Source organism: Chionomys nivalis, chromosome 2 (genome assembly GCF_950005125.1).
Source record: "Chionomys nivalis chromosome 2, mChiNiv1.1, whole genome shotgun sequence".
NCBI lineage: Eukaryota > Metazoa > Chordata > Mammalia > Rodentia > Cricetidae > Chionomys > Chionomys nivalis.
In genome coordinates this window covers 81372405-81388641 of record NC_080087.1, presented here as the reverse complement: position 1 = coordinate 81388641, position 16237 = coordinate 81372405, and the positions used below count along the sequence as shown (strand labels likewise).

Genomic DNA, 16237 nt, shown 5'->3' with positions numbered 1-16237 from the left:
TAGGAAGGGAGATAGATGCCAAGGGCAGTCACAGTAGGCGAGAGAGTACCAAGGGTGTATGTAGCTAGCCACAAGGCTGAAGAGTCCGCCCCCCTGATTTCTCCATCCTCTTCTGCAGATTCGAAAGTCTGGACCAGGAGATGAACAGCCTGATGGGCCGAGTCCTGGATGTGAACCACACTGTTCAGGAGTTGGTGGAAGGAGGTCACCCCAGCTCAGATGAAGTGCGCTCTTGCCAGGGTCACCTCAACAGCAGGTAGGTGGGGCTTGGGTAGGAAAGGCCTTCCTGTCAGTACCTTCTCTGTCTGTGAAAGCCAAAGGTGTGGGATTCCAACCCCACTTTCGGAAAGGCACACACTTGAGTGCAGTGCCTATAGAAGCCAGAAGAGGGCATTGCATCCCCTGGAGCTGGAGTTACAGGGGGTTGTGAGCCCTCCGATTCACGTGCTGGGGATGGCAATAGGGTCCGCTGCTGTATGAGTTCTTAACCACTGTACCATCTCTTCAGTCTCAAGGAAAACCTTGGCGAAAAGGTAATACATACCCAGTGCTGGTGGTGATGGGCTAATGTGGGGTGCAGCCATCCCATTGGCTATTCCCTAGTTTGCTCAGAAAGAGTTTATGAGGTGCTATTATTGGCCAGGAGATTTCCCAAGCTCTTCATCTTCTTTGGGGATTCTTATTTACTTCTCTATTACTTTGGTCTTCAGACAAGGGCTTCTGTTGCTCAGGCTGGTCTTGAACTCACTATGAAGCTGAGGACGACTTTGAATTCTTAATCCTCTTTCTTCCACCTCCTAGGTACCAGGATTACAGGCATGTGTCACCACACCTGGCTCTATGTTTTGCTATTTATTTTTTGTGCATCTATGTGTCTACCTATGTATGTATGTATGTATCTACCTACCTACCTAGAGTTAGGGGCTCACTATGTGGCACTGGCCATCCTGGAACTTGCTATGTAGGTCAGGCTGGCCTCACCTTAAACTCACAGAGCTCTGCCTGTCTCTGTCTTGCCACTGCTGGGATTAAGATGTGTCCCACCATAGCCAGCTTGCTCGTCCTTTTGAGACAAGGTCTTGTGTACCCTAAGCTAGTCTTGAACTTTGTGTATAACATGGTTGCACTCCACCTCTTATGTGATAGGTGTACAGGCATGTACTGTCATGAGCAGATTCCCAAGTACTTTATATTTACTGTTTTATCTCCTTGTCCCCCAATTTCCATAATAGGGCTTCCAGAATTTAGGACATGTTTTTAAAAATTGCATTTCCTTCCTTCCTTCCTTCCTTCCTTCCTTCCTTCCTTCCTTCCTTCCTTCCTTCCTTCCTTCCTCCCTCCCTCCCTCCCTCCCTCCTTTCTTTTTCTCCTCTTCCTTTTCCTCCCTCTCCCCGTTCCCCTCCCCCTCCCCCCCCCCGTGTGTGTGTGTGTGTGTGTGTGTGTGTGTGTGAAGACGATCTCAGTTCTCTCCTACCGACACGTGGGTCCCAGGCCATTAGGTTTAGTGCTTTTGCTCCTTAAGTCATTTTTGTTTTCTTTTGAGGGATAGATTTTTTTCTTTTCTCTTTCTTTCTTTCTTTCTTTCTTTCTTTCTTTCTTTCTTTCTTTCTTCCTTTCTTTCTGCCTGTCTTTTTTTGTCCCCCTGAGACAGGGTTTCTCTATGTAGCCCTGGCTGTCCTGAAATTCGGTCTGTAGACCAGGCTGGCCTTGAACTCACAGAGACTCACCTGCCTCTGCCTCCCGAGTGTTGGGATATCTTTTAGGCCCAGAATTTAGAATTGTTTCAGAACAAAGAGCAAGTTAATATCTTTCCTCTGGAAATACCACACTAGAAGTCCTGCCGGCGTGGGGAGTACTAGAACATGAAACTCAGATCTTCAAAACTAAAGTCCAGTCAGGTCCAGCTACTTACCAGTCAGGTCCAGCTACTATATAGGGGCCAAGGCAGGAGGAACTGGAGCCCAGCAATTCAGGGTCAGCCTTGGCAACGTAGCAAGATCCTTCCTCAAAAACCAGAGGCATGCCTATATCCGATCCCACCAATCAGGAGACTGACGCAGGATGCCAGCCCGAGATACACACTGGAACCCATCTAAAAAGGGATGGGTGGGGTAGTGTGGAGAGATGGCACAGCAGTTAAGAGCACTGCTCTTGTCGATGGTGGCTCACAACCCTCTGTAACTCCAGTTCCCGGGGATCCAACACCCTCTTCTAACTTCTAAGGGCATGTGGCTGACACTTGTTACACATACATACATCCAGACAAAATGAACACAGACAAAAAAAATCTAAGAACAAAGAATCCTCACCTACTTTATCTTAGAAGTGTGAGGGCAACAACAGGCTTAGCACTAGAGAGGCGGAGCTGAGGATCCCCCTCCCCAGGGCAAGCTGACTAGCTAGACTAGCCAGAGAGCCAGAGCTGGAGAGCTACAGATGCAAGGAGAGAGCCTACCTCAAGAAATAAAATGGAAAGTGATTTAGGAAGATAGGTATGTCAGCCTCTAGCCTCTGCAGGCTAACTCACATGTATGTGCATCAGGACACACATGCAAATGTGTGTGCACAACACACACACACAGCTGCAGAAATCAAGTCTGAATAAATAAAGAGCCTGTGGATGTTGGCACAATTAATTCTTTTTTCATGATGCTGGGAATGGAATCCAGTGCTTTGCACATGCTAGGCAACTCTTGGATTGAGCTACATCCCAGACCCTAAATGTAAGTATTTTTCATAATAGAAGACAGTGGAAAGATTAGCACTGTGAAGCGTGAACTCTGTCTTTCTTGTCCTCTTATCTATATATCCAAGGCTGGTCTTGAACTCAAAACGAACCTCCTCCCTTGTCCCCTAGAGTGCTAAGATTATAGGCATGTGCCACTCACCACAGCTGTAGTTCTCGGCAATCAGGCACTGCCTTAAGGCAGGCTACTGAGTTCTCTGGTCTGCTTTTTGTCTTCAGTCGCTAACATCTGGCCTCTGGAAATGCTGATTAAACTCCGGAAGAGAATGAGATGACAAACAGGGTTCTAATATTATTATGAAGATAAAATTTGATGGCGCTGGAGCGATACATTGAGAGCTGCCGCTCTAAACACTGCCCAGGATGGGATCCTATTTATCCAGGCACAAACGTACCTTTTCCCAGGTCCCCTGGCCAAGGAAAGAATTTTATCCTGGTCTCATGGGCCTCCGGTTGATTACCCTCTTTCCTACTCCTGGACAGGTGGAACCGCATCGTGGAGCTGGTGGAACAGCGCAAAGAAGAGATGAGCGCTGTGCTGCTTGTGGAGAATCACGTGCTGGAGGTGGCCGAGGTGCGCGCCCAAGTGCGCGAGAAGCGGCGCGCGGTGGAGAGCGCGCCCCGGGCGGGCGGAGCTCTTCAGTGGCGCCTGAGTGGCCTAGAGGCGGCCCTGCAGGCTCTGGAGCCGCGACAAGCGGCGCTGCTGGAGGAGGCTGCGCTGCTGGCAGAGCGCTTCCCGGCACAGGCGACACGCCTGCACCAGGGCGCCGAGGAACTGGGAGCTGAGTGGGGCGCGCTGGCTGGAGCGGCTCAGGCTTGCGGCGAGGCAGTGGCGGCGGCAGGTCGCCTGCAGCGTTTCCTTCGCGATCTGGATACTTTCCTGGACTGGCTGGTGCGGGCGCAGGAGGCGGCGGGCTCTGTCGAGGGACCGCTACCACGCAGCCTGGAGGAGGCGGACACGCTGTTGGCGCGGCACGCCGCGCTCAAGGAGGAGGTGGACCAGCGCGAGGAGGACTACACGCGCATCGTGGCTGCCAGCGAGGCGCTGCTGGCGTCCGACGGTGCCGAGCTGGGCCCCGGCCTGGCGCTAGACGAGTGGCTGCCGCACCTCGAAGTTGGCTGGCACAAACTGCTCGGCTTGTGGGAGGACCGCAGGGAGGCGCTGGTTCAGGCGCACGTCTATCAGCTCTTCCTGAGAGACCTGTGCCAGGCGCTCGCGGTGCTGCGCAACCAGGTGCCCGCTGGCGGTGCGCTGGGGTGCGGGTTCGGGGCTTCAATAGGTGGGGGTGGGGTATGGACTAACTTAGTTGTGTTTCCCGGGACCCCCAGATTTCTGTCTTATTCGAGATGGGGATAGGGAATTAAGGGAAAAGTAGTTGTTTATCGGGAAAATTGAGTTTTGGACTGTGAAGGGGAGGGCAGGTGTGTGACAGCATTTAAAGGTTATGTCGAGTGGTGTGGGGTTTCTGGAGTTGGTTGTTTTGTTATTTATTTATCATTGAGACAGGGTCTCTCTATGTCGTCTTGACTGTCCTGGATCTTGCTCTGTAGACCAGGTTGGCCTCGAACTCACAGAGATCCTCGTGCTTCTGTTTCCTTGGTGCTAGGATTAAAAGTCTGCATCGCCACATGCAACCACATTTTAATTTTTTTTGAAGATTTATTTTTATTTGGTTTGCTCACGTGTGTCTGCGCATAAAGTGCATTTAGAGTTCCAGGAGGCCAAAAGAGAGCAGTAGATCCCTTGGGATTCGAGTTACAGATAGTTTTGAGCCACCATACGGGTGCTGGGAATCGAACCCAGGTCCTCCAGAAGAGCAACAGCTGAGTCATCTTTCAGCTCCCTATCCTTTTTTCCCTCAAGACAGAATACCTCTGTGTAGCCTTGGATCTCCTGGAACTCACGCTGTAGACCAGGCAGGTCTTGAACTCAGAGATCCACCTGCCTCTGCCTCCTGAGTACTGGGATTAAAAGCGTGCACCCTTACCCACCTGGCTTAATTTTTTTTAAAAAAAATTTATTTTTATTATTTTTAATTGTGTGCACATGTGCATATAAGCATTTGAGTGCAGTTTCCTAAGAAGGCCAAGGTTCTGGAGCCCTGAAGCTGGAGTTATAGGTGGTTGTGAATTGCCAGACATGGGTGTTTGGGTCTTCTGGAAGAGCTGTAAATGTTCATAACCCATGAGCCATCCCTCCAGCCCTTTGCTTTTATGGAGACAGGGTCTCACTATGTAGCCCAAGATGTCTGGAGCTCTTTATATAGACCAGGCTAGCCTTACACTCTCACAGATCTACTTGCCTAAGCCTCATAAAGTGCTGGGATTAAAGGTGTCTGCCACCATGTTCTTCTTGGGTTTTGGGTTTTGGTAGAGATGGATTTTTAGACAATCACAATTGGAGTGACTTGGGGTTGTGAGTTATCTAGAAGGCAATAGCAAGGGTGGCCATTGTTAGATTTGGGCAGAGGGGACAGAGGCCTGAGGGAATCTGAAAGGACATACTGCTAAGGAGCAGGTCCAGCAAGAGCAAAAGCCCTGGAGCGGAATAGTGCTTGAAGCCGGCTGGCCGCCTCTCTGGAGTCCTGGGGTGGTGTCGAGCTGACCTGTGTCCCTTCCGTTCCCAGGAGGTGGCGCTCTCTGGCGCTGAGCTCCCCTGCACGGTGGAGTCAGTGGAAGAGGCAATGAAAAGGCACCGGGATTTTCTCACCACGATGGAGCTGAACCAGCAGAAGATGCAGGTGGCGGTGCAAGCTGCAGAGGGCCTGCTGCGGCAAGGCAACGCCTACGGGGAGCAGGCGCAGGAGGCAGTGGCCCGGCTGCTGGAGAAGTAGGTCCCCAGTTCCGGAACCACAGAAGGTGGGGTCTGGGCACAGTGGAGCGGGGAAGCATATCCAGATCTTTCCTCCCGTTCCTATTTTCTGCTTCTCTGTTTCTCCCTTATTTCAATTTAACCCCTTGTTTATTTATCTATGTTTTTGAGATAGGGTTTCTTGTAGCCCAGGTTGGCCTGGGATTTTCTTTTTTCTATCTATCTATCTATCTATCTATCTATCTATCTATCTATCTATCTATCTATCTACCTACCTATCTATCTAGTGTGTGTGTGTGTGTGTGTGTGTGTGTGTGTGTAACAGCACATGTACTCGAGGGAGTCAGTCCTCTCCTACCATGTGAGTATGAGAATCAAACTGAGCTTTTCAGGCTTGGTAGCAGGCGCCTTCTCTTCCTGCGTCATCTCACCCAGCCTGGAACATTATAAGTAGGTGAAGATGACCTCGAACTCCTCATCCTTCTGCCTCCACCTACCTCATTCTGGGATTACAGACATGCATCATTATGAGGTGGTTTTTTTTTTTTTTTTTTCAACCTGCTGGGCGCTGGTGGTCTTTTAATCCCGGCACTCAGGAGGCAGAGGCAGATGGATTTCTGAGTCTGAGGCCAGCCTGGTCTATAGAGCGAGTTCCAGCACAACCGAGGCTACACATAGAAACCCTGACACAAGGGACCAAAAAAAAAAAAAATGAGGCAGGGGTGGAGGAAGGCTGGGAGGTGGAATGGCTCAGTGGTTAAGAGCACTGACTATTCTTCCAGAGGATCCAGGTTCAATTCCCAACACCCATATAGCAGCTCACAACTGTCCGTAATTCCTGTTCCCCGGGGATCTGACACCTTCATACAGACATACATGCAGGCAAAACACTAATGCACATAAAATAAATAAATCATTTAAAAAATGAGACATGTCTACAAGGCCTAGGCTGATGTCAAACTCAAAGTAGTCCTCCAACCTCAGGCTCTTGAATGATGGGATTGCTGACAAGCCCCACTGTTCCTAGCTTTGTTGTGTTGCTTAAGATTTGATTTAAATGGCTACTTTGTGTACCAACAGGAGGTAGTGAACTCAAAAGATACAGAATCTGAAGTGAGAATCTCCTGTCTTTAGCCTGAGGAAGGGACCGATACGGGGTGCCAGTGGATCCACAGCCCTATATCACCCTCCCCTCGGTTCCACAGCTAAAGGCCACACAGAGCTGTACCCCAGCTTTCCCGGGGAGCTACTCCTGGCTCCTGTTATGTTGGTTGACAAATATGTTGACTAATATCAAAATCAGAGAAGAAAATTTTAGGGGTCTGTGGGAGCCCACAGGGAACGTGTGCCCCAGTTCTGAGCTGACAGAGGCAGGGATGGGGACAGGTCTCATCTCTGAACCTCTCCAGCCCCCAGAATATTTGCCTGATAGAGGACACATTGCTACCTGTAGAGTGGGTGCGAAGGCTTTCCCACAGGTGGCTAAGCTATGCGGTTGGTATATTAGTCTCCCTGCCTGGCTGTGACAAAAATCCCTGACAGTAACAGGTAGAAAGGTGCATTTTGACCCTGGGGAGAGAGGACCCATGGGACAGAGCAGAGTGTCATAGCAGGTGAGGAGGCAGAGGAAAGGGATTTGCTGGGATTACCACGTGGGTACCTGATGCTGGAGGAGACCGAAGAGGGCATCAGATCCCTCTGGAACTGATTTTCCAGGTGACTGAGCTGGCACATTGGTGCTGGCAACCAAACCCGGATTCCCTGCAAAAAGAGCAAATGCTCTTAACTGACCAACCAGCTCTCCAGCTCTCCAGCTCTCCTTTTGCTTGGGTTTTAGGTTTCTTTGCTTTTGTTTTTGTTTTGAGACAGGGTCTCAGTTAACCCAGACTGGCCCGGAACTTACTGTATAGCCGAGGATGGCCTTAAGTTTTCCATTCTCCTGCCTCTGCCTCCCATGGATTTGGATTACAGGTATGTAGCACCACAGTCATTTGGAGTGTGCTGGAGAGGGAACCAGGGCTTTGCCAGGCAAGCACCTCCTCAAATCAATCTCATCCCCATCACCAAACAACTTTCTGTAGCTGCCTTTTACAAATGACACTCAGAGAGGGAGTTCATTTGTCCAGTGTCTTAGCCAGGAAATGGTACAGCTGGGATTGGAACCCCATTTGTTTCTCTGTCTCACAGAGAGGAAGGCTTTCCCACATCACTTGCCCCTCCCCCCAGTCCTGCTTGCAAAGTCCTAGTGGAGTTGACTGCAGGTTAATTTCTAAGGCATTTCCTGTTTCCTAACTCCGGGTGAGAAATAGGGCAAAGTAGCTGTCGTCCTGCTTGCTCTTCTTGGGCCCCTCCTGCTCCTTCTATGCTGGGTCTCTCTTTGCTCTCATGTACTCTCTATTTCTGTATCTGTTTCCTGTTCTTTCCTCATCTTTAGAGAAAGATGTTATCTGCATTGCTAATGCCCCCTTCTCTTGACAGTAGCCAAGATTGGCATGATCTTTTTATATTTCTGACTCTGACCTCAAACTCCAGACCCTCCTAACTCAGGCTCCTAAGAACTGGATTTATAGGCATGGGCCACCACATCCCTTTTTTTCTCTCTTCTCAGACCTTATGTTTGTCTCATCATTTGGTACTCTCTGTCTCTCTTGGGCCCTCCTACATTCATTTGTTTATACATTCATGCAAAAAGAACATAGTGAGAAGTCACTGTATGCCAAGGAGCTCATGATTGTGACCAAAACAGACAAAAACAAACAAAACTCTTTAAAAACTGTCCTTAGTCTGGGGAATGATCTGTGGATAAAATGCTTAAGGTACAAGCGTCAGGACCTGAGTTTTACCCCTAGCACCTGTGTGAAAAACTAGGTATGAGCCAGGTGGTGGTGGCGCACGCCTTTAATCCCAGTTCTCGGGAGGCAGAGGCAGGTGGATCTCTGTGAGTTCAAGGCCAGCCTGATCTTCTGAGCGAGTTCCAGGACAGCCAGGGCTACACAGAGAAACCCTGTCGTGGCACATGTCCACAATCCCAGCACTGGGGGCAGAGACAGGAGGCACCTGGAAGCTCTGTGACCAACCAACTTAGCCGAAATGATGAGAAACGAGAGACACGGTATAAAAACTAGGATGGAGAGGGATAGAGGACGACACTGAAGGTTGACTCCTGGCCTGCACACCTGTGCACATGCACAGCACACACCACTCCTCTTTGTGAAAGTCAAGGGGATAGACATGTAAGAAATATACACAATGGGGAGACAGTGCCAAGTGCCAAGGACAAAATAAAAGAAGGAAAGAGAACCAGCAAGTGTCAGGGAATGGTGAAGAGGGACCTCACAAAGCTGACTTGCAACTAGACTGCAGTTCTCAACAGGTGGGTGGTGATGCCTTGGGGTGGTGCTGAACACCCTTTCACAGGGGCTGCAAATCAGATATTTGCATTATAATTCATAGCCATAGCAAAACTGCAGTTATAAAGTAGCAATTAAAGTAGGGGGACAGCAGGGTCTCCATTAAAAGGGGGAAAACAGAATGGGTGAAAATAGTAAGGTGGTATATTGTGTGCATGTGTGTGTGTGTGAGAGAGAGAGAGAGTGTGTGTGTGTGTGTGAGTGTGCATGCATGTTTTTGTGTGTAAGGCCTGGAAGTTCAGGAAAGTCTTGGAAGTCTGGGGAAGACAGTGTCATTAAAGAAGAGATAAATTCCATTTATTTATTTTGTGTTTGTGTGTGTAAGTGCCACAGTTCATGTGCGACAATCAGAAGACAGTTTTGTGAGAGTCTGTCCTCTCCTTCCACCATATGGTTCCCAAAAATTGAACTCATATCACCAGGTTTGGCCACAAGCTCCTTTATACACTGAGCCATCACATCGGCCCAATGACCTTATTCTTGCTGTCTTCTCTGCCTAGATTCTGTGGATGGAGGATGACAGGGTAGGCATGTGTATAAGCTGGGGGTGTGCCACCGTCATTGAGCCACACCCCAGCCCCTCACTGGGGGATTCTAGGCAGGGGCTCTACCACTGAGCCACACCCCAGCCCCTCACTGGGGGATTCTAGGCAGGGGCTCTACCACTGAGCCACACCCCAGCCCCTCACTGGGGGATTCTAGGCAGGGGCTCTACCACTGAGCACAGTCCATCTGTTTCTGTTGCCTTCTCTTCTATTTCTTTCTTGTCTTTCCTGTTCTCTTTATTTTTGTTCCCATCTCTCTAGGTTCCCCTCCTTTCTTGTACCTGGAATTGAACCCAGAACATCACACATGGTAGGCAAGCTGTCTACCTCTGCGGTATATCCCCAACCTTCTGTTTTCTTTTAATCTCGGCTATAGGACTATGTTTGTCACTCTCCATGGGTCTTAGTGTGATTCTGTGTGTCTCTCTTAAAGTCTATGCTGCCCATCTCTGATTTTTTTCCAAGACAGGGTTTCTCTATTTAGCTCTGGTTGTCATAGAACTTGCTCAGTAGACCGAGAGCCTCGAACTCAAGAGATCCACCTGCTTCTGCATCCCGAGTGCTGGGGTTAAAGGCGTGTGTCACCACTCTCAGCTTAATTTTGTTTCTAAGTGCCCTTACTCTGTTGTTTTTGGCATGTGTTGTGTATGTGTAATGTGTGTGTATGTGTGTTTGGTGTATGCGGCGTGTGTATGTGGGGTGTGGGTAGTATGTGTGTATGGTGTGTGTGTTGTATTTGTATGTGTGTATTATGTATGTGTGTGTCTGTTATATGTGTGTGTTGTGTGTGTGGTATATGTGTGGTGTGAGTGTGTTGTGTGTGTTATGTGTTTATGTTGTGTGTGTCATGTGTGTGTTGTATATATGTGTTATGTTTATGTTGTGTGTCATGTGTGTGGTATGTATGTGTTGTGAGTGTGTTGTGTATGTGTTTGCTGTGTATGTGTGTTATGTGTTTATGTTGTGTGTCATGTGTGTGGTATGTGTGTGGTGTGAGTGTGTTGCTTGTGTTGTGTATGTTTGCTGTGTATGTGTGTGTTATGTGTTTATGTTGTGTGTCGTGTGAGTGTGTGTGTTGTGTATGTGTGTGTGTTGTGCGTGTGTTGTTATTGTTGTTATGTCTGTGCTCCTCTTTCTCCTTTTCTACCCCTTACTCCTCCCTCCTTCCTCCTCCAGTTTCCTTTCTTCTCTCTCCCTTCTCTGGAGCCCTGTCCTTCCAATGTTTCTGGATCCTTCTCTTTCCCCTGCTTCTATTCAGCTGACGCCCTCACATCGCTCTTGTTAGCACCCTATTTCTATGCCTGGGCCTCTCTTCAGCCCTTGCCTTTTCCCCAGGAGCCAAGAAAACCAGCTGAGGGCCCAGCAGTGGATGCAAAAGCTACTGGACCAGCTTGTGCTGCAGCACTTCCTTAGAGATTGTCATGAGGTAGGTCCTCCAGCTGTGCTGGGACAGCACAGAGAGGCTTGCTCTCTGGTCGGGGGCAGGACTGGGACGCCCCGTCTAAGGGGGTCGAGGAACCGTGCTCCCTCTGTGCCACCAGGAAGCGTGCCGAGTTCTGTGCCAGAGCGCATGCCCCAAGACTCCTCGTCAGCCCACGTGAGCTCCTGGGAGACAGAAGGGGCCCTGGGCTCCCCTGGCAACGGCTGAGTTCGCGCCTACGGTTCCTAGGGAAGGAGCGCTGATCTCACCTTTCTCTAGAGATGTGTGAAGCGCGGGAGACTGAGGTGGGGGTGGGGTGAGGATGGACCGGTGGCCGGGAGCACTCCTTTAATCACAGATGGCAGGAATTTAGCCTTCATGTTTACTTGGTTTAGTTAGTTATGGTGCTGGGGACCGGACTCCAGGAGCTATAGGCAAGGGATCGGGCTACGTGAGCTATATCCCCAGTCCCTTAAGTACTAAGAATCAATCCCTTCTGAATGCCGTGGGGATCACAGCTGATAAAAGATGGCCCAGACCCCTTTCTGCCTCGAAATACTCCTTGCCTTGTATTCCAAAGGAACTCTTATGGACCCGGACCACCCCATAGATGGTTCAGAAACATTCTCTTAATTCCCAGAGATTTCCTGCCCCCAAGCTCCCCATCAGTGTGACCCAGGGCTAGACTCTACCTCCATTATGTACTGGTACCCGTTTCTTCCGGAAGGTTCAGGAACCAAGTCCTTGCCTTCCTTCCACCCCCACTAAAGATAAGGTTTGACTCTGCATATTGAACACCCATGGCAGATTAGTCTCCACACGTACAAAATAGACACAGGTCTCCAAACCTTCTCCCCATAATTGAGAGAGCTCTATTAGCAACGGTCCCTGTTGGCCCATCTTCTCACTGGAGCTGGTTCTGGACAACAACACAGATGTTGCAGGCCGCTCCTGCCCTAACTCCTACCCTGGTATGGTAGTCAGAAACCAGAGCCTCTTTGGGTTAATGATGGTTCAGGAGACCCTCTAACCCCCCTTCCATGCTCACCTAGTTGAAGGAACTGGGGACCCCGACCCCCTCCTGCCATTAGGAATGGTCCTGTCTCCTGTCGTTAGACTGTTCTGGACTCAGTAGCAATGACCTAAGATGAATCGCAAGGTCCCCGGCCTGGAAGCTCAGAGAAGGTGGTGATTCTTCACCCTCCCCCCAGACTTGGGCCCCCCGCAAAGAAGGCGGGCCTGGAGGCAGGCAGGGGGCGCGCGCGGGCGGGCGCGTGGCCGCGGCGCGGGGGCGAGGGAGGGGGCGCGCGCCCGCCGGAGCTTCAGCCGTTGCCGCTGCCGCCGTCGCCGCCGCCGTCGCAGTGGAGGGGCGAGTGTCTGTCCGCCCGCCGCAGAGACGCTCCTCCAACGCCGCCGCCGCCGCAGGTCTCGGGGGCGCCAGAGGGAAGGAGAAGAGAGAGGGGGAGGGGGCCGGCGCGCGCCCCCGCGGACACGCGCGGGGGAGGGTCTCGTGCGCGTGCTCGCCTGCCTGGCCCGCGGGAGGGAGGGGCGGGGGCGGCACGGGGGCGGGCCTGGACCCTCGCCCTGGAGTGGGGGGAAGGGGTGAGGGACGAGCCCGGGAACTGTCCGCGGTGCTGGAGCCGCAGCGAGAAGGGCCCGGGAGGGGGGCTAGCCTAGGCTAGCCTGCATTTGATGTATGGGCGAAGCAGGGGGTCCCAACCTCCCTACGAGGGGATCAAATTTGCCTTGGTCTTGAGGGATTCCCAGATTTTTAGGGTTTTGAGTCTTCGGTTCTTGCGGAGTCCGTAGCGGTCTGGATGATAGGGTGAATCACTTTTGGGGGGGGCTCTGCATAGGGAGATGAGGTATTAGATTTGACCTGAGTCCGAAGGGCTCTGACTTTCGGAGAGGCTCCCCCTTGGTTGTGGAAAGAGTCTAGTCTTGCACTGCGTAACCAGAGGGGGCAATTCCTTTTAGAGGGCTTTACCTAGAGAACGCGGATCACCTCCGTTAGGGTTTGCCTTCACTGTAGGACTCCGGTTGCGTGTTCATCCTTGCGTGGGGAATTGAGGGATTCGGCTTTTGACTTTGCGAGTGTGTGCATGTGAGAAGCTGTCCTGGTCCCCTGAGGAGCACATACTCTGGGGACGTGGGGTGAGGTGGGGTTTGGCCGGCTCGAGATTTGTCCTTGAATATGACAGTGCTTGCCTCCCGGACCCGCAGAGTCCGGCTTTTTTTTTTTTTTTTAACCAGGAGGGAGGAGGAGGATCTGGTGACTGGAGGAGGGAGGAGCAAACTGTCCCAGGTTCAGGCTTTGGTCGGGAGGAGATTGTGGCTTCAGGAACAAGTCTTTTTTAATAAGCACTCTCCCCCTCTCCGAGTGCTGGAGATGGAGCCGGATTCCAGAACTTACTTTTTCGTGCTGAGCAAGCAATGGCTCAGCTCCTCGGCTCAGCCCTCGCTCTTGTGGAGGAGGGGTCTCAGGAAACAGCCAGTTTGTTGCGGTGGGGAGCAATGAGAATATTCTTGCTGTTTGCATCTTGGATGACTTTATCTGGGGGAAGGGGAGCACTGGATCAGGGGGTTTGGTCTGAGCCACATTGGGAATCTTACATTTTGGGGGTAGATTTGGTCTAGGAATCAAAAGGCAGCCTGTTGTTCACATTTTGGGCGTTGGCTGGTCATGATTTGGGGTAACTGTGGTCTTAGGCACAAGTGCTGGATTTAGGTTTCTTTAGAATTTCTGGGTCCAAGGGATGGGTCTCCTCTAGCTTGGAGGCCTAATTATCAGGGTGCTAAACATGGAAACAGTCATAAGGTTGTTTGGGGGGTGTTGATCTGACCGTGGGGTGCTGAGGCTAGGTTTGGGTTTATTCAACCTGTGGAGTAGGTTAAGGATTTTTTTTAAAAATGGAATCAACAGGATCTTGCTATGTAGCTCAGGCTGGCCACAAACCCAATCTCCTCCTCTCCCAGTCTGCCCAATGCTGGGATGACAAGCATGCACCCCTCCTCATAGAGTTGAGGATTTGGTCCTTATTAGGGGGTCATGGCTTTTTGTCCTTTTAAAAAATCTAATTTTTATTGCATTTATCCACTCATCTAACACATGGATATGCCTTTGGGTGCCCTCGCCATAGTGCACGTGAGAGGGTCAGGGGTCAGTCCTCTTCTTCCACCATGTGGGTCCCAGGGGCTGAACTCAGGTCTTCAAGCTTGGCAGTGCCTTTACCCACTGAGCTGTCCCACCATCCCGAAGTCTCGGTTTTGCTGTGGCTGGGACTGGGGCTGGAGGTTGGTCCGACTGCAGAGGTTGTTTAAGAAGGAGGGTGGTGGAACCAGACATCCCACTGTGGTTTCTTGTATGTAGCCAAGGCTGGCAGAGCCCCGGGATCTGGTACTGGGGGACCACGCAGGCATCTTTTACCCAAGAAAGGGCCGGAGGGCCCTCTCCAATCCGTCTTATTTGCATAGATTTCCTCCTCAGCCCCACTTTTCTCAGCTGAGAACGCGCCCTGGGAATTCTTTTGAGGGGTATTGTGAGGCTGTGACAGATGGGGAGAGGAACCTCCTGAGCCCCCCTCTCTGCCCTGCACAGCTGGATGGCTGGATTCATGAGAAAATGCTGATGGCTCGCGATGGCACCCGGGAAGACGGCCACAAGCTGCACAAGCGATGGCTCCGGCACCAGGCGTTCATGGCTGAGCTGGCTCAGAATAAGGAGTGGCTGGAGAAGATAGAGAGGGTGAGGAAGATGAAGCCCCCTGCCCTCCGGGAGACACATCCTCACTGCTGATGTCTCCACTGTCACCCTTCTGGGCTGGCGTCCCTCAGCTGGTTCAGACCTGTATCAAGTCTGCTTGCTTCTAGCCCTGTGGTCTGGAGTCATTATTGTAACCTTGAGCCTCAGTTTGCTCATCTGACAGTGGTCATCATCTCTTCCTATTGCTGCTCAGGGCCTCCTGCTTATCAACATTTCTCCCACCTTATAAACGCTACCACACTTCTCTTCCATCACTTAGGCCCTTTAATATGGAGGGACGCCTTAGACATGAACTGGGGAAACCTTGGGTTATAGTAAAATTTAGATTTTTTTTTCAGTCCGTTTCAGGGTCTGTAACCAACTGTGAGATCTTAGAGAACTAAGTTGGCCTCCTAGACCCTAGGTTTCTTCTCCTCTGCCCCAGCTTCTCTTTTTGCTTGCTGTTGGAGATATGGTCTTGCTATGTAGCCCAGGCTGGCCTTCAATCCAAGACCTTCCTGTCTGAGGCTCCTCAGTGTTGGATCACAGTCTTCTGTCACCACAGCCATATTCCAGTTACCCTTTTGAGTAAAAAAAAGCTAACAGGTGTAGCCACCTCTGTGGGTTTGAGTACATACAGTATGTTGGACCAGCAGGCACCCATTATTATGGTATCATTGATTTGTGGGTTTTATTTTTCCTGGTGCTGCAAATCCAACTCAGGACCTGATACATGCTAGGCAAATGTTCTCCCACCTAGCTACATCAGGGCCAGCTTTCCTCTTCCCTTTTTGTTATTATGTTATTATTGTTTCATTACTGGAACTGGAACTCAGGACCTTGTACCTGCTAGGCTAGTACTCTAGCACTGACCCACAATCCCAGTCCTTTAAATTTTATTTATTTATTTATTTATTTATTTATTTAGAGGCAGAGTCTCATGTAGTCCAGGCTGGCCTTAAACTCACTAGGTGGCTGAAGATGACCTTGAACTCGTGCTCCTCCTGCCCCCCCCCCCAAGTTCTGGGAAAATAGGCAGACACCATCACACTTGGCTTTTTTTTTAATTTTGTTTATCTATTTTTATTATTTGATTTGTTGAGACAGAGCCTCACTGTATAGACCATCTGACCTCAAACATCTAATGATTCCCCTGCCTCTGTTTCTCAAGTGTAAGTAGGATTATAGATGTGAGCACCATACCTGGTTTGGTATTATTATTTTTATTTCTTCTTTTATTATTACTATTGTTATTTATTGGTTTTTCAAGACAGGTTTCTTTGTGTAGCCCTGGCTGTCCTAGAGCTCACTTTGTAGAACAGGCTGCCAGTGAACTCACAGAGATCCACCTGCCTTGGCCTCCTGAGTGCTGGGATTAAAGGTGTGTGCCACCATGCCTCGCTTTACTCTTTTTTTTTTTTTTTTTGAGACAGGGTGTTATTATGTCACCTTGGCTAGCTTTGTAGGCCAGGCTAGCCTCAAACCCACAAAGATCCTCCTGCCTCTGCCTTCCAAATGCAGAGAATTAAAAATATGTTCCTGTTATTGTTAACTTCTCATAA

At 50.4% G+C, this 16237-nt stretch overlaps 1 protein-coding gene across 4 annotated transcripts in view; it reads left to right on the top strand.

Annotated features, from left to right (window-relative positions):
- Sptbn4 (spectrin beta, non-erythrocytic 4) overlaps positions 1-16237 on the top strand; it is an 86818-nt gene that overhangs the window by 37211 nt on the left and 33370 nt on the right. For 3 of the 4 annotated variants that reach the window (XM_057755964.1, XM_057755954.1, XM_057755972.1), the window contains 5 exons: positions 119-256; positions 3230-3980; positions 5374-5576; positions 10849-10939; positions 14532-14678. In XM_057755964.1, coding sequence (XP_057611947.1) covers positions 119-256; positions 3230-3980; positions 5374-5576; positions 10849-10939; positions 14532-14678 — 1330 coding nt within the window. Of the gene's footprint in view, positions 1-118; positions 257-3229; positions 3981-5373; positions 5577-10848; positions 10940-12223; positions 12359-14531; positions 14679-16237 lie in introns of those variants that run through there. The other variant, XM_057755980.1, reaches the window with a different exon arrangement.